At 40.3% G+C, this 18,570-nt stretch overlaps 1 protein-coding gene across 3 annotated transcripts in view; it reads left to right on the top strand.

Moving 5' to 3' along the window:
- MPPED1 (metallophosphoesterase domain containing 1) overlaps nt 1-18,570 on the top strand; it is a 60,140-nt gene that overhangs the window by 20,402 nt on the left and 21,168 nt on the right. For all 3 annotated transcript variants that reach the window (XM_027901746.1, XM_027901745.1, XM_027901747.1), the window contains exon 4: nt 11,853-12,078. In XM_027901746.1, the coding sequence (XP_027757547.1) occupies nt 11,853-12,078 (226 nt within the window). The remainder of the gene's footprint in view (nt 1-11,852; nt 12,079-18,570) is intronic.

Genomic DNA, 18,570 nt, shown 5'->3' with positions numbered 1-18,570 from the left:
AGCATTCCGCCCTGGGAAGGCACAAAGCAGACAGATGTATGTAGGCTGAAATGAAATATATATATATATATTTAAAAAAGAAGTCAGGACTTCACAATTTAAACAAGTATTTACTAGCAAATAATTATCAGCGAGGCTGATAAATATTTATTTGAGCTCAGCAACCCAATAATATGCCCCACATGGAATAATTGCGTTATTCTGCAAGTATTAAGGTGGGAACAGTGTGTGGAAGTAATATATTGAGATAGTGCCATCACCCCTTGTCTCTGCACCCAAATGGAACGGGGTGGTTATAAAACAGAAAGCAAGTTCTGACCCTGTTGTGTAGGTCTCTACCATATCTTATAATAATGTCCTGAAAATAGCACGTACAAATTACACAAACCATATGGTTATCCTTCTAAATAATACCCATTTTATTTATCTGCTGGTGTGGGAAGAGAAGTGCTTGGGGATATTGCTGGCAAGGATGGGGGCTACCCACAGTACTTGCTGCACAGCTTCTGTGCATGGTCTCTTCATCATTTTCATTCCCAAAAAAAAAAAAGGCTTAATTTTCTGACTTTTCAGGCATGCTTCCAATTTCCTGGTAGTGTGAAGTTTGGGAAAAGGTGATCTTGGTGGTTTGAGCTAAATTTTTGCAAGAGCATCTTTGAGATATAGAAATGTAGCAAGTTGAAGGTTTTTTTTTAGTTTCTTGGCAATTAAAAAAAGAAAAAAAAAAAGGAAAGATTTAACTTAATTTTTTACAAATTTTTATTTCTTTTAAATGGACAATTTATCAACTCTTGAATATCTTGAGTGTTTACAAAATCTACAGTAAATGGTAGAATGGTTAAAAGTGTTCCCTTTGAGAAGGAATTTTAGAAGTTTTTTGCTTGTTGTCCATTTTGCTGGTTGTCCATTTTGTTGTGAAAGGCACTGATGTCCAACAGTTTAGGTTTTTCTAAAGGGCTACTTCCAGTATCTTCCACTATTTTGCAGCTCCCACAGCCTACCCAGCCTTCTCCTTCCTCCTTGACTTAATACTTTCCTGGTTTCTAGAGAAAGCAAGTGACACATCTGGCATTGACTTTCACATCCACTGTCATTCTTACTTGCTGCTGCCAAATTTCCCTGTCCATCCTTTCATGCCCATGGCACAGGGCTCCCTTTCCACTTATTTTGTTCTCTGTCAAACCCATGTCTTCTGCTGTCATTGGATTAAAACTTGGGATAGACACCGGAATATTTGTATGGTCCAGCTTCCCTCGATCTCATCTTCCTCTCAAGCAGCAGATACATTCCCTGCTCCTGCTTTTGCTCCATGTTTTTACGTGTAGCATTGATTCTCACATCTTAATTTTCTGGTTTGTCATGCCCCATTAGGTCTGTGCCACTGCGGTCTCTCTCTGTTTCATCTTTGCAGATCAACTTGCCCTTCAGCGAGTTCAGATTTTATCTTTCTGCTTTACATAAAATTCCTGTGCCCGTCTGATGGAAAATTTATCTTACATTAACATCATTAACTTCCATGGACCTTATGGTTACACCAAGCACATGCTGAAGTGTTGTGCTAATAGAGGCACGTTGGCTCGCTGAGTCACCCCCTGAAATATGTTCTCTCTTTTTTTTTTTTTTTGACTGTATGTGGGCACACAGGAAGGCCTGGACCATCTCAGATGACACAGCTCATGATCCTGGTATTGTCTTTGCCCGGTGCTTTGTCTGCCCTTCACTCACACAGCTTCATATTTTTTTTCTCTTCTGACCCCTAAATCCCTCTGCTTGATTTTGCTTCAATTTGTTCTTTTCGGTAATTAGTTGTTTCCTCTCATGTTTCCTCTCTGCTAAATCCCCTCTCCCCTTCTCAGGGAGGGACTTGGGGTTTTACTAAGGCCAGGTTTAACTCTGTGGAGGAGATGAAATGCTGGTGATAACTGGATATACTTATTTTCTCAGCTTTCTCTGGTAGGCAGCCCACGGGCTCCTGCAGCCACAGCATTGCCTTGTATTTAATACACAGATATTTCTTCTCTTAATTGCCTTTTGGATCTGTGCAGATTTTGAGTGCAGACACAGAGTTCCACAGTGTGACAGGGGTGGACTGTGCTTAGTTTGAACCTGTCACCTACTCGTTTCATTTGGTATTTCCTAATACTGGAAGAGGCAAGTGATTTTCATCTTCTTTCTGCTTAAGAATTTATAGGCTCGTCCCATGTCTGCCCTTAAGATATTTTTAAGGCTGAAGGCTGTTCAGAAGTCCTTAAATGCCTTTGATCACCTATGTCACTCTTTGTACCTCTTTGTATCCTTTTAAAAATGATGAGACCAGAACTGCACACGATCTGAGAACACCACAGATTTATTCCCTGGCAGAATGAGATTTCCTAGTTCCCTTTTCCTTTCTGGTGTTGTGGATTATTCTGTTTTCATTTCTAACTATGACTGAACAATGAGATGGCATTGTCATAGAATATTCTTTAAATAATTCTATCAACTCTTTCCTGTATGGTAATACCTTGCTCAGAACCCATCACTGGATCTACAGTTGGTGTATTTTTTTCCAGCACTTGAATTACTCTGTATAAATTTATGTTCGGTTTCATCTGTCCTCTTATTGCCCAGTCATGCAATATCATGAAGTGAGATTTCTATTTTGCTAAACTTTTTCAGGGTAACTTGGAAAATTAAGGGAAGAGAGGCTGAATAGTCAGTTTACAAAGCTTAAGAATGGTGCCAACCTGCTCATTTCCCTCCCTTCTTTTTTTCTTAATTGACCTTTCTCCTCTTTTCATACTTCATATTTTCCTTTTATTTTTTTTTAATCTAATTTGTTCTCTTACTGTATTTTTGAATTTGAAAATCCAGTTTTGGAGAATCAGGAAAAAACGAACTACAGAATATGTGTTATGGTAGGACTGAACAGAAGACCACGAAGCCAGGGAATCTTTCTAATGACATCATAAGGATGACTTTGAACATGTGCTAATTTCCCAGCATGTTCAGGAGATGTTAACAGATAACACTTTAAACAGCCAAAAATTATTTGGGGGAGTTGTTTCTAAATGCGTGGACCTGTTGAAACTGGTCCAGAAGAGGGTCAAGAAAATGATCAGAAGACTGGAGCATCTCTCCTAGGTTATGTCATAAGACATGTCAGGCTCACTATGCACTGCAGCTTCCCTTTCTCCTCAGCTGTTTCATGATTTTAGTTTCTGTTATTTAATCCCTACCTGCATATAAATCAGGTGTGTTGCAGGACAAGCATGAAGACACATGTCCTGCTTTGGTGCACTCCTCAAATCATGACTCCAAAACCACCTCTGCTTTTTAATCTCCCATATTGTTGGCACTGGAAATTGCCTGCTTGGCTGAGCTGCTCATGTAATGCCTGGAATGTCAAGCTGCTCAAGCCTGGAATATCATCTCCAAGCTGTGCATGCTCCAGGACCCACTTTCACTTGGAGCTTGTGGGTTACTTTCCTGGAAATTTAACTAAATAGCTGATCTGTGGTCTGAGTTGCAACACATAATTCCATACTTTCTCTGAGAAATCTCTTCTGTGCATAGACTGGAAAGAATACTTCAACTAACACATTTTATAATATACATTGTTTCAGTGTGTTTGCTTGAGATTTTCCAGTGTCTAAGACAGATTTCCTGTTTGAAATTCAAGTTCAAACTAAATTGGAATTAAAAAAAACCCCAGAAGTTGTAGTGGAAAACAATAATTAGCTCTTCAGAGTATTTTCCTGAGAATGTGCTTATTGTACACCCATCCCCCCCCCAAAAAAAAAGAAAAAAAAAAGAAAATAATTACATTATTTGACAGGCCCTTTAGGAATTGACCTGGGCAGATTCAGCTCAAAGGATAATATTTTTATTTCAGACTAAAAAATATTTTAGAGTGAAGAGAGGAACTAGTGCTACTAGAATTACCTGTTTCAAGTCTTAGGTTGCATTAGATCTAATCCTCTAACATTAAATTCTGTAGACAGGATCAGCTAATTTTGGTCAATAAACATCATCCCTACTTTTAAGTTCTTGATAAAAGATCTTCAGAAAAGCCTGTGGTCAGTAGGCTTAGCTTTACTTTTGCTTTATTGTTCAGCTTCGCAAAATGATGGTAGTTATTTTTCCTCCTCTCTTTACAGGTATTTTATATTTTTAGATTCAATAATACTCACACTTAAAACAGATTAAAGTCATGTTGAAGATGAAAAAAAAAATCAGCTTCAGAGCAGCAAAAGGAATTAAAATTTACAAATTGTAGTCATGCCATTTTGACCATCAGTAATTACACTATTTTTATGTTAATGTAGAAACCCCTTGAAAGAAGTATTTAAGCACTAATTATCTATTTACAAAAGAATGGCTCTGGAAATGCAGTGAAAAAACATTGAGCTGTGTAGGGATTTAGAACAGATGTCATTTTTAAAAGACTGGGCATATTAAAAAAAAAAAAAAAAGAAAAAGTTGATTTTTTTATTGGATTTCTTAAATGTAAGATGTCTTGGATCTATTTGTCCACCTAAGGCTCAGAGAGCAGAGCAGGGCACAGAAAAGTGATCTGCAACACACCCTTCCAGTGTTTCTCCAGTTTTGGGGAGTTAGTCTGTTCCTGAACACTTCAGAATATTAAACTGGCTGCTGTGAGTCTCAGGAATATTTAAGTTACATCCCTGTATCGGGAAGATGATCCAAACCAACTATTCCCCACACGCTGGTGGTGAAAAGCTGTAGAATTGGTAGGAGCTAAAGAGTTTGTCCTTTGTTTCCTCCTTCCAAACACACTTTTGCTTTTTGGGGGGATTTCTTGCCCTTTGTACCAATACTGAGGTGGCTTCTTTCCATGAATGGAGTGGAAAGTAGCCAAACTTGAGGATTCTGAGTCTCTGGTTTCATAAACACTGAGCTCCCTGACCCCTCAAGTGATTAAAACACCCAGTCTTAGTCCAGACTAGCAGGCAAGTGTAGCTTTAGGAAGGCAACCTGGCCCAGGAGTGCAGAGAACAACCATGGAACTTGAAAGGTCTGGAATGTGATTCTGTGAACTGCCACTGCCTCTGGCAGAGAGATTTGAAAGAGCCTGAGGAAGACAGGCAACCAAATTCTAGTTAGTCATCTTCAGGTTTGACAGCCTCTTTATTGTTCCTCCCCCTCCTTGTAAAATTGTGGAGATGATGCTTGATCCACCTACCACATGGTTTTGTTGGAGGATTAATTATTCTCAGAGCAGCACTTTGAACACCTCTCGTGGAGCACTGTACACAAACATTAAACCTTGTTATTAGTGCAGCGACATGACACACAGCTCTTTGTAGTCTTCCCCTTCCACAAGGTGACAACTGGGAGATGCTGAAAGCACCTTCGTGGCATCTGAAGATCAGCACAGGAACCTGTATTGGTGTGCACAAGGATCCGTGTAGGAAGTGTAAAACATTTTTTAATTGCTACTTTTTAACTCAGTTCTCTGTCTCCATTACTTTCCTGGTCCCCAGACACAGGTCGTAACCAGAGCTAGAATATTTTAAAGGCTGTGGTGGAAATTTATCTCCTCAGAAAAATATGTTATTTAAGACTGTAGATATCCCAGAAAGTTAAAAAAAAAAAAAATCTTCTCCAAAAGAAAAAAAACCTCAACTTATGGAAATGGACCCTGTGACTTGCTGGTTTTCAAGCCATCGAGTGCCATAACCTAAGGGGACACAGCAAAGGAAGGTTCAGTTGAAGTTGTGCAGTTTTGGAGATGTTTTTTACTGACCATTGTGGGACAGAAGGTACAGAGCTACATAACCTTTTGTCTTGACTCACTGCAGCTCCTCCAGTGGCCTAGTTTGCTGCTTGCATTGGGTTGGTTCTCCATAATTACAAGATAATTTAATAAACCAGGAAGGAAAGGAAGCCACTCTTCCTCTAGAAGTGGTTTTGACCAGTCATTACAGGTGTGTGGGTATGTATAAAACACAGGTTTTATAAAACTAGGTAAGAGTATCATCAGGCATTTTTTAGTTTGTTTTGCCTTTGTCTATTTTAAGAAATCCTGTTTTCCAAATGAGAACAGCACTGGTTTGGTGGTTGGTGTAATTACTGGCTTTTCCAGTCCAGAATGGCTGGAGGTAGCAGGTTACAGATGACTTGGGAGGGAGTGTTCATTTAAGGTATTATTCCAGATTACACACCATACAAGAAGTATGTTAATGTGAATTTCCCAGACATCAGCCCCAGTGTTTAAACACAGAACTGTCAAAAAGATGCTAAAAAGCAATCTGAGACAGTTAATGCAGCCTTTCCACTATATCACTCACTGCTGTATTCTAAGAGGTTGGAATGAGAGGGAAGAAGCATTAAGTGGGCACTTACATGATTGTCACTGCTTTTAATGAATACTAAAAATTCTGCTCAGCGCCAGGAGAGAAGCAAAGCACACCTGCCTGTACAAGTTTGCATTTATCTTGGCAGAGCTGGAAGCTGAGAACAGTTGCAAGCTGCAGAGGAGGTTGCTGGTTGATAAAGATGCTTAACCTCTTTAGTAAAAGAGGAGCGTAGACACAGTGAATTTGCTCTTGAGTTATTTGCAGCGTTGATCTCGTTTGCTTGGCTTGCTGATGGAGCAGGAGGGACCTTCAAGCACACAGAATTCTGCTTTGAACAAAGCCAGATGCAGAGGAACAGCAAACAGAGGCGCGTTCTGGAGCCCTTTGCGCCGTGCAGCTTGTAGTCGAAGTGACGGTTCCCCAGCGCTTCAAGTTGTTTTGGAAAAAAATTATGTCGGCCATAAAAAGGGCCCACTGTAGTTTAGGAGTTAAAAATGGCTGCAATCATTTTGTAATTGGTGCATAAACACGCAAAAATTAGATGTTCAGTTGATTTTCTTAATTAGCAATCTACAGTAATGAAAGGAATAAACAAAGATGTTACTAGCTAAGCAATATATATATGCATATATATATATATTCTTATACATGTTATGTTACCAGAACTCCTATCAGATTCTTAGACTGAGCAAATGAAGGCTAAGAAACTTTCTGGGGAGGGCTTGTAGTTAAGCTTGTAAGATAATAATACCATCTGGCTATATATAAGGTAATTATGAGCTAAACATGATATTCCAGGCTTTTGGATAGTGAAATAATCTCAAATAACAAGGAATTCTATCGATGCAGGAAATTTAGGGCAGAATTTTTTGTGTGATGAATTGCCTTCTAAAGCATTGTACTTCTACAAGTTGCTGGGTTTTTTTCCCATAAGAAAAAGATATATTTTACTAAAACTGCTAAATTAAGGGGCAGATGTGCATCCAGCATTTTACTGCATAAAAAGGGAGATTACAAAATGGAAAGGAGAGGGGAAAATGAGGCAGGAAAGATAAAGGACAGTGGGAAAAATCCCTAATGCCATGTTAAGAGAGAGGCCGAAAGAATGGATGGTGGCTTGGATCCCCATCCCAAATTGGCGGAAAGCAAAAGTTGGATGTGGCCTTGAAAGAGGAACCTCTGAAGCCCAGCACTGAATTTGAGCCAGTGTGTTCCTGACAGGATTTTAATTTATAAACATTTCCTTTCCAATTTCCAAAAAGGATGAAGTGGCTAGAGGTTGATTATGGAGGAAAATAATTTTAGTTTCTTGCATGTGAAACATTAGGAGAGAAAAAAAACCCCAAAACCCTTACTCCAGAAAAAAAGCAAAATTTCTGCTTAGCAATGAGATTTTTATTCACCCAAAATATTTTAAACTGACATTTTGCTTCATTTTGTTTCCTTGGTAATGTCAGAATCACTACGTGAATTTCCAAATATATCCCATTCCATCTGAGTGGAATTTTAATAATTTTAATATGGAAAAATGTATAGGTAAAACTTTTCCAACCAGTTCTAGTTGTAGTTTGTTTCCAGACTACAGGCATATTTTAGCAGAATCTTCTCAGGTGCCAAGAACAGGAGGATCCCCGGTCTTGGGCAAAAACACTTGTTTTGGCTGGTCAAAAGAAGAGATCAGGGGAAAAAAAAAAGTAATTTCCCCCCAAATTCATAACTTTTCCTTTTTTTGTTGTTTGTTTAAAATCACATCTTTGACTCCCATAGCATATGTTCTTGCATGTGTTTCTTGGCACTCCTGAAGGGCAGATCTGTTCCTTACGTGCTCGCTGCCTTAATTTTTCTGGGGAATTAATTTTGTCCTGGATGTGTGTGCAGAATTCCTGTGACAGCCATAAATTGTCTTTAATATCATTGTGTACACAGAGCTCCTGTATTAGCAAGTTTTGCTACCTGCCCACCAGCAAAGCCATATGCTGGCATCAGATGTTAATAGGCTATCAGTTGGGTATTTAGCCCTACTCATCTGCTAAATGAGTGTGAGGAACTTGCAACCAAACTTAATGGAATGTGCTCTCCAGTCCTGGGAAACTGCCACAGATTTGTTCCATCAGGAGCCCAACACGAAATGAGTTGGGAATTTCTTTCACAATTGCAGGCTCCTTAAAATTCTCGTTTGTTTTCCAGCGTAGATTAAAAAATAATCTAGAGCCACTCAGGTTGGAGGGGAGTTGAGCCCAACCTCCTCTTCAAAGCAGGGCTGGTTAAGAGAGGAGGCTGCTCAGAACCCTGTCCAGTTCCATTTTGAGTGTCTTCAAGGGTGGACACCTCCCAGCTGCTCTGGGCACACGTTCTGCTCTTTTACCATCCTCATCCTTTCCTTGTACCATGTTCCCACTCGTGTTTATTGCCATTTTTGCACCTCGAGGAAGAGCTGGGCCTTCCCTTTCTCCTGAGCTCAGGCAGTTGCAGACAGAGCAGGGTCTGCCCTCCACCTTCTCTGGGCTGAGCACACTCAGGTCTCAGTCTCTCCCCGTATTCCACGTTCCCCAGCCATCCTGACAGTTCTCTGCTGGACCTGCCTCAGTTTGCAGCAGCTTTTCTTCCACTGAAAGACTCCCACACTCCAGAGGGGGTCTCACAAGTGCTTGACGGAGGAGAAAGATCACTCCCTTTGTCCGCTTTGTGCACTTTGTTTCGCTGTTAACTCACACAGGCCAGGCTGTGATTTGGCTGCCTTTGCCCCCAAAACTCACTGGAGAGTCTTCTTGGACAAAGCTACTCCATCCAAAGTGCAGGTGTGGGAATAAACTCATCAACCTGAAAGTGTGATCAAGATTGGCATAAAAAAAATGGAGAAGTGGTTGTTGTAAAGGTATGGACTCGTGTCCAGACACTGCCATCCAGCAGCTATTAGGCCATGTGCTCTTGGGGATGTCTTGGTTGTAACCAAGGACCAAGCCAAGGCTGGTAGTTGTGCAGCAGTCAGTGCCTAGGGATGGAAAAGTAGGGATTTGTGTTGGAAGGACGTAATGGAATGAGAAAATACAGAGAAATTATTAATGTATGGAAAGGAAGGAACCTTAAGAAGTTGTAGGTCAGAAGGAGGAAGGAGTTGGTGCTTTGAGGTAGTTTTAAGGTGGATGTTGATCAGATAGTGCTGATGTTTGGAGGATCTTATTGCTGTAAAAGGCACTTGGAAAGTTCATTTCTCAGGACCTTGCTGACCCACCACATTAGACTGTGGTGTTGGTCCTCCTGAGGGCTGTGCTTTACTGCAAAGAGATGTTCAGCACTCTGGAGGGAACATTGGCGAGTGTGGGTCACACAGGAAGCAGGGAAGGTGGGAAATGTGTCACCAGTATTGTGGTCTGATAGCTGAGGGTCTTCATCTGCAGCTGCTTTTATGCATAACACTCCATGGCAGTAGTGCCCAGCCAAGAACAGGGTTTCAGAGATTTATACTAAGGCTGACTTTGTGCTTCAAGAGCTCTTGGAGTGAAAAGCAAAGCTTTTTGTTCTAAAGTCTTCTAAGGAAAAATGTTTGAACAAAATATTGTTAAATTTATGAACGACCAGCAATAAAATACTCTGTGAGTGAAAAAAAATAAGATTTAAAGGGCGAAGAGAAATAGCTGAGGAGACAAAGAGAGGGAAATAGTTTTACTGTGGCCTGGCATGGAGTGAAAGAAAGACAACCAGCTGAGCTGCAAACTCATCAAAAAGCACAGTTGTTAATTGAAAATCTGACAGACCTGTAACCACAGCAGCACTTCTGGCCGCCACTATAATAAATGTAACTGTACATTTAGAGTAATTTGCTAATTTACCTAAGTAACACCCACAGACAGCAACATGACATAAATACATTAGTGGAAGCAACAACTATAACCAGCTCGTACAGGTTCTTGGCTGCTAGATGGATGGATCAGATGAGCTGGAAAAGATTTACAAAACAGAACAGAAATGGAATTGTTAGCAATATCGTGGCATACAGGGTTTCTTTCTTTTCCTGTTTCCCAAGAGTTCTTTAAGGCCTGTAGATGCCCATACATATGGCAGCATGTAGACAGCATTTTTAACTTGTGTATGCAGACACCTGGAAAGCTTGTGGGGGTGGAGGGCACATCTGCAAAAGGCTGTTTCAGAAGCAAAAAGGAAAAGTCTTTCAGGCAAATGATTGAATCTTCAACATTTAAATCAATACATGGAAAGAGTTTCTGTTAAATATTCTGAAGGCACATACGTCTTGAGACCACGGGAAAAACTGGAATCTGTACAATCAGTTTTCCTATTAGAGATCTTAAAGTGTCTGAAACTTGCACTTAAAGAATTACCCACATCTTTTCACCTGGCAAAGTTCAGCACTGTGACCTCTGTTTCCCTAACTCTGAACCACACTGTTGCATTTTATCCTCAAGTCCTATCATGCCAACTTTTGCCACAGCTAAAGATTTCTGTGTTCTCAACAAGACACTTTCAGTATTAAAAAAAAACCCCACAAGATTGCTGCTGTGCAAGGCGGGTTTGATTTTCAATGAAACACTTCTTTTCTGGTCCCAGTCTCCTCTTCTGACTGCCTTCAGATTAACAGTGCAGAAACAAAGCTAATGAATGCAGCTTTACACAGTTTCTTGTCTTTGTTTCCCCTCAGATGTACTGAAAGGTTTCTGCTGAGCTTTTTGAGGCAGGTGATGCCGACTCCCAGGGGCGGAATCCGGGGAATAAACCAAGTGCAGAGTCAGGTGGAAAGTTTCTCTTTCGGTGCTGCTCTCAGGAAGAACCCACGTGTGTGGGCACACATATCCCTGCCTTCAGCAGGAGGTTGTGCTGAGGTTTTTCACTAAATAGGGGTTGTAAAATATTCTTGAGCATGAGTCACTTTAAATTATAGTCCGCGGATCCGAGGAAGTCACTGAGAAAATGGAGCAGGAAAAAAAAAAAAAAGCCCACGGGACAGAGGCAGACCGCGAGATTTCTCTGTGGGATGTGGGGTTTTTGACAGCTAAACCAAATCCCTGCCTTCCTTGAAGGCTTGATAATAATGACAGGGCAAAGAGGGCAGCAGACCCCTTCTGGCTGACCCGAGCTGTGAGGGTGTGAGAGCTCTTCAGTACAAGCTGACAAAGACCTGAGCTCTGGGGAGAAGGGAGCTGACGTGATTTTCTGAAGCTGATCTTCTTTGAACCCTAATTTCTGTCAAAGAGTTATCATCACTGTCACAGTAAATGATACTTGCAGCACAAATGGCAATTAACTAGAAGTAAATAGTAGAGCAGAAGTCTGCAGACTGGTTTTTAAGGTTGATGAGTTGAAAGTAATTTCAACACATTAATGCTAAGCGTGCTAAATCATAGCGTGCCATGGAAGAGGCAGTAATGTCATTTACCTGGAATCACCAGGAATTACAATAACGTGGAGGAGGGACGTGCTCTATCGTTTCGAGTGTGTGAGCATATTACAGGAATCAATAACAGTTTGTCTTGTCTTGTTTTCTTCCATCAGATCCTTCCCTGAAACAAGTAACTTGTTTGTTTTTCGCTGTTTTAGGTAGCCTGCCCTATGAATACAAGATTGTGATAGCAGGAAATCATGAGTTGACCTTTGACCAGGAATTCATGGCTGACTTAATCAAGCAGGACTTTTACTATTTCCCCTCTGTTTCTAAGCTGAAGCCAGAGAGCTATGAAAATGTACAGTCTCTTCTAACAAACTGCATCTATCTTCAAGACTCTGAAGTGACGGTGAGGGGATTCAGAATATATGGCTCCCCTTGGTAAGCAGGTTTTTAAGCATACCTAAAAATACTATTGTTGATTGCTGTCACATCAGGCCATTTTGTTTGCATCAGCTGTATTTGGACTGCTGGGTTAGGAAGAAAAGTAACACCCAGTTTGATGAAGTTTGTATATTTTCTCCTAATGAATCATTCCTGTGACAAGATAATGTGCATTACTGCGGGTATTGTTAACCAAATAATGATGGGGGAAAGATAAAGTGTGCTCTTCAAACTCTCAGCCAGGAGCAGAGAGTCTGGGGGCTCTTTGTGTCGTAAAATATGTTTTCTATCCGTGGTGAGTTTATCTAATTACAGGTTACTTTTTATTGCCAGGGTACATTCTTTTGGCAATTTCCATCCTACAGGTAATATTGGATAGATACTTAGCAGATCACAGATAATTTACAGATAATATTTAAAGTTAATTTACAGACAACATTTAAGGTTCATTATTGTGTACAGAAGCCATTTAACTTATGTGGGGTATTTAGCATTTGGGGTTTTTTAAAAATATCCCTCAGAATCTTACTTTCCTTTATACAGTAACAGCTTTCCTAGTTAAGCTTCTAAAGTCAAAAAATCAGTGTATTGCATGGGTTTTGCTCTACTGCACAGCGAACACTTCGAACTTCTTGACAGTATCAGAGGCACGTGGATTTTGGCTTCCTGACTTCCACCTTGAACCTTGTATGTGCTGCTTCTGTGTCTCTTCCTAATGATACATTACTTTGTGTTATTTCTGCTAACAGGAATGTAAATTGGGTCTTTTTTGAGCTCTTGGTATATGTTTAAAATAAGTCAAACTGCATTTTAAAAGGCAGGTTTTGAAGGGAATCTGTTATTCTTCCTTTTAAAATCACATCAGGCTGAAATGTAGCAAACAAGTTGTCAAACCTGATGCACGTACCCCAATGTGAAGTTTCAGTGTGAATAAACTGTGAAATCTCTTGGATATTTTTTTTTTTTTAATGAAAATTGGCGTTTTCCCATTTGGTTACTCGAGATGGGTGTTAATTTTCTCTGAGCTTATCATTCTACATGAAATAGTTTCCCTCTTAAGTGCATCCTTCTCTCTCTCCCTCTCAGAACTCCAGATCTTTCTGGTCTTTCTTTTCAGCCTCCCCCACCTGCTGTGCTGTAGTTCATCTTCCCCTTGTGTCTCCCGTGTACGCAGTCAATGTGCAGTTTTGCTTCATTTTCCAAATTATTTGGGAAGATATTAGATGGTATCAGTCCCAATATTAACTTCTGAGAAATGCCACTTGGCATCTCTTCCCATTTTGATGTTCAACTCTAAAGACTGTAATTATGCTCTGTTTACAATATGTCTGGCAACTTCATATCTTCAGTGCAGTGCTCATAACCAAGGCACCATATTTCCAGTGTCAGGAATAGTTTTCCAGGCACTAAAGTACCAAAAGTCTAGAGAAATTCAATTAAAGCAAAACACTATCTATAAAGCAGCACTAAGTAGAGGCTAAAGGGAGCCATTTGAACTTTCTGTGCGTGATTAGATCTGCAAAAAATCTGTTGAGAAAACTTTTGTCCACCCACTAACCCATAAATAATGTTTCTGCAAAATCAGATCTGCCACATTCCCTTTGTGCAAAAATCCTGCCACGCTGCACAAGTTGTCTAAGTTATCTGGCATGACCTATTCTTCAAGAAAAAAAAAAAAAAGAGAAAAAAAGATTGCTTTCCATCTTTTATGCGACTTCAGGTTATATCTAAGTTTCCACACTGCATGTTTCGCAGCGTTGCTAACTCATCTCCCACCCCCTTATGGTCCTGGGAGATGAGTGTTGCAAGGTCTTTTGAAGATATTTGCTGCTTACTCCATATGGGAGAAAGTCTTGATGAAAGTCTTCCAGCCAAACTGGGAGATTTTTTTTTTTTTTTTGCTTGCTGTTAGGAAATGCTGAATGAAGTTTCCGTGCCAGCTGGTGGCATGTCCAGTGGAAACATCGACACTGACAATAATAGCAGGAATAGGTGGCTTGTCATTAATCCATCAGAGCAGCAGATGCAGAGGTAACAAAGTCCCATCAGCCAACCCACCAGCCAGAAAACTTGGGAAGAGAGAAGCAGCTATTTTGTGTGGGTTAAACTAGCTGTCTGCTAGATTTCAGGCTGTAGTACACGTCTGTGCCTGCTGATCACTACTGTTCTTCAGCAGCTCTTTCTGTCTCTGTGCTTCATTCACCCTAAAAAGAGAGCTCTGTCACAGCCTCTCTGGGAAATCAGTATCTTTCTACACCATAGTAATGCAAGGTCTAAAAAAAAAAAACCAGAAATTTGCTGAACTTGCCATGGTGATTCTTTTTTTTGCCCTTGCATTGGGAAGCCAGTCCTTTAGAAAATGCTTATGGGCGTAGTGAAGACTTCCAAATTTAGAGCTCTCTAAGATCTTCAAGCTAAATTTCAAGCAGTTCCTTGTCCAGTATCCTACAACAATTTTCTTGTACTGCCTTTGAAAATACACATCTAGCTTTTTGAGTGGATTTGTTTAATTGAAGAACTCCAGATCCTCCCTTTCCATTTCTGGTTACAGTGCTCACCTTCTGTATGACTTCACCCTTTGTATAAATAATTAGAAGTTTGAGATTCATAAAACAGGTCAATCAATAGTTGCAAAGGACTTTGAGGGTCTGAGTGAATGCCAACCAGCATTAACTTACTGTCTTTTGCCTGTAGCCATCTGCAATTTTATATATAACCTATCACACAAACACACACACACATATATTTATAACCTATATAAATATTAGATTGTACTAATATATTAAAATGTTCATGTTTTAGTTGCAAATTGAACCACGAGAGCTCTACTGGTTTGCATAACATGCCACAGTCCCTAAGGTCTTTTAAATACATACCATTTGTGTGTGGTTAAATATTTTTAATAGCACTTGGGTATTTTGTCCTCTCTTATTATCTAAAACTCAGTGGTTATTCTTAATTGCACAGAAGAAATGGGACACTGTTTTGTCTCAGGAACCAGTGCTCTGACTCTCCTGGGCTTCAGAGGCAAGATTTCAAGTGCCAGATCGAGCCCCTACTCGCTCACAAAAAATTTCACAGTCTGAAATGTTAATTATGCGGGTCTCATCACTGAGCAGGCATTTTGAAATGCAAGCTTGCAGTGCACTAAAGTGGTGAGTGGTAGGTTGGACTGAAGGTCTCCAAAAGTCCCTTTTGAGGAACGTTTCCGTGATTCTGTCTGTCCCACTGTGGAGCAGAACGAGGTTTCAGGGTTGATACCTGAAATGACAGGTCTCAACAAAGGCCTTACAGTTCAGGGAGCTTTGCTGGTGGTGTCAAACTCACTGCAAGCAGTAGATGGTCCTCACAGGTGGTTCAGAAGTCAGCAAGCTGAGGTAATAGTGGAATTGTGAACTTGGATTTGAAGCAGAAGGTCATTTCTGCATCATCAGACAGGGTTTCTGTGTTATCTCTATGTTGACATCATTCATGAAACCGTATCAATACATGATTAGTGAGCATTTCAGTTGTAGATTTTCAGCCTTCTGTTGTAGTTCATAACCCCACAAGGCGTTTTTATCTTGCAGGTAAGAGTTTTAGTGTTAGCTGCAGCTGGATTGGAGGCAGGCTATACCATCCACTTTTGTTTCTGCACTGCTAGAGGTTTTAATTGCACAATTACACACTGTTTTTGCACCAAAAAAACCCCAATGCAATCAGTGCACAAGATCTGCTGTGCTTGCTGAATGAGTCAAGTGTGTATTATTCCTTTCACAGCCACTATTCAGAATTGCCATGTAAAAATAAATGCCTAGAAAGGTGCATGTGCATTTATGTCTCAACACCAGAACATATCTCTGAGGTTCATACCTGAGCGTGGCTCCAGTAACTCACTCTGCCTTGCCATATGGTTTGGTTTTTTTTTTTGGCCATTGGGTTTTTTACAGCTCGGCGAGCAATTTGTCTCTCTGTTCACCTGTTTTGTGCAGTAATTAATGATGAGACCCAAACACTAATGAACTGCCCCCGATCAATAATCAGAAGCTCTTTCTGCCTGGCAGAGCTTGTAGTGGCTGTTCCTCCAACGTCTGATATTGCACCCCTGCCTCAGATTTACGGGAAAGATGTTCAGCTGAGGAACAGGGGTGTGTGTGCTCTGATCCTGTGAAAAATGGCAAGAATTCCAGGGGCGTTTTCTATCAGGAGGTGGATTGTTGTGCATTAGCGACAGGATAAGACACATTTTACTTGACAGAGCAAGAGAAATGCAAGTGGCAGTAGGCACTGGATTTCCATAATCCTTCTGAGCAGCTGCACACAACTGGAGGAGAAACTTTGGTCCTCCTGCTTCCAAACAGCCATACAAGGGGGGCAGGAGAGCATTTTATCTTTTCCAGCACTTTTTTCATCTCCCACCATGTGGGAAAGGAAAGGACAATCAAAGCCCCTCTTGCACACATGTGACAATTTCATTATTCTAAATGACATATTGGCCTGGCTAGCTTAAAGAAGCCTTTTAGGATGAGATTGCCTCCAGACTCATTATCCAGACAGTGGATTTTTGCTTGGCTTTGATTGTCTGGAGGGCAGTGAAACAGAACCTCATTTTTCTTGTTGCAGAATTAGAATTCTTTTTAGTGCCTGTGTATTCTCCTTTCCTCCTCCATTCTTTTGCTAAAGGCCTTCTGGAACTCCAGAAAGTTTCATTTCCCAGCCAGGGAAGATGGCAGAGCAAATAATAATATCAGCCTAGAGAGGCATTTGTGACCATTTTCTCTGAAGGGACAGGTGCCTGGGCTGGACTTTGGGGTTTTTGTAGCTTCCCTCCTTATTTTTGTCCCACACAGACTCCAGGCCACCCATTCTCAAGGTCTCCATTTCAGGTCCTTCCTCCTCCATCTTCTCAAGAACAGCTGTGAAAGTCTCGTTCATTCCTCACTGAACTCAGGTTCCATCAGTAAAATAAATGTAGCAAAGATTTATGGATTCATTCCACGAGAGGGACACGCTTTGGTTTTGCAGGTGATGAATCACTTCATGTTTATTTTTCCAGACCTGGTAGAAATCTTCACAGTCATTGAGGTGAACATCAATTAAAATGAAACTATATTAAAATATTGATTTAATTTAATATAATATACCTCCCAAGTTGAGAGCAGCAGTAGAACAAGGTGTTATACTTATTCTACTGTGGGTTTCACTCCCTGTAACATTCACACAAAATAAGAACTTCTGCCTTAAAGTGACCACTCTGATCCTTTTTCTTACGCCCCCTTTCAAATCTGCAAAAAAAAAGCCCTATTCGGTATCTTGCACATGACTAAAATATATAGGGAAATATATAGGGAAAATCCTGGATGGGAATGGGTTTGGCTGCTCAGAAACAAGTTTTAAAAATGGTGGGTGCTCCCTGATTGTTAAAGTTGGGAATGATTTGGAGCTTTTTTAATTAGTGGCTTTGAGGCAGGCAATAGAAGAGAGTAAATTACTACCTAAATCAGGTAGACTGAGGTGTACCTTGAAGAAAATGAAAGTCATGGGTTTATTCATTATTCAGAATTGAGGCATCTCGAGTTTCAGACATTTTTGAGGGAAAGTTGGCATCTGAGCCCACCTGATGTGGTTGCACTACTAGAGTTAGAAAGATGAAGGTGTTTTATTTCAGGCATTCAGAGGTAGGTGAGATGTGACAGATGTGTAAGAAATAGCAGCATGTTTAGAAGACAGAAAGCAAAGCTCATCATCCAGTAAAAATATAGTAATTATCAGTCTGAGGCACATAGATACAGGTTTAGTTGTATTTTATCAGAGTGCTGGAGTGGTATTTTTATTTCCTCTTTCATACTTACAGGAAACCCTTTTCCACTTTGCTTCTGAAAACACTTAAATCCCACAATGCACTGTAGTTTAGTTTGCAGCATATGGAAGATCCTAAGCACGGGTTTTCCTGCAAAATGATTTTGATCCATTAAGTTCAGCTGTTCAAGGGAAGTGGTGGGGAGATCTGAATGATGCTGAACTCCTGAAGTGCAGAAAGTGAGATTTAAGAGTGCATCATTCTGGCTCTTTTAAGGTCAGGAACAGATCACTGGATCATTTTTCTCCCCCCTTTTTTTTTTTTCCCCTGAAATTGGTGCATTTGATGTCATTTTTTTCTTGTCATTTGATGTCATTTGTCTTGGAAAGTGGGGTGGGGTTTTTTTGCATGACTTGGGAATACAGAAAGTGTGAATCTCATTCAGTAGATACTGGGTAAACAGGTGCTGTTGCTTTTGTGAGCAATCATACTGAATTCAGGAGAGGCCTCTTTAATGAATGTTTCCACACAAATTAAGTGACTGCAATGAATTAGCAGGAATCATTAACATGGCTTCAAAAAAGTGTATGGAACAAAATAAAAATAACTCCAGGTGAATTTTCTATAAGGAATACAGTTGTTATTAACTGAATAAACTCTGCAATAGGTATGTGAATAGAAAATGCAGCCTGAACTACACCTATTGTAGT

This window comes from Empidonax traillii, unplaced genomic scaffold (genome assembly GCF_003031625.1).
Source record: "Empidonax traillii isolate 1590-97213 ecotype Southwest subspecies unplaced genomic scaffold, ASM303162v1 scaffold809:size313224, whole genome shotgun sequence".
NCBI lineage: Eukaryota > Metazoa > Chordata > Aves > Passeriformes > Tyrannidae > Empidonax > Empidonax traillii.
Note: the sequence above shows the minus strand (reverse complement) of the source record. Positions and strands in the feature narration are given on the sequence as shown.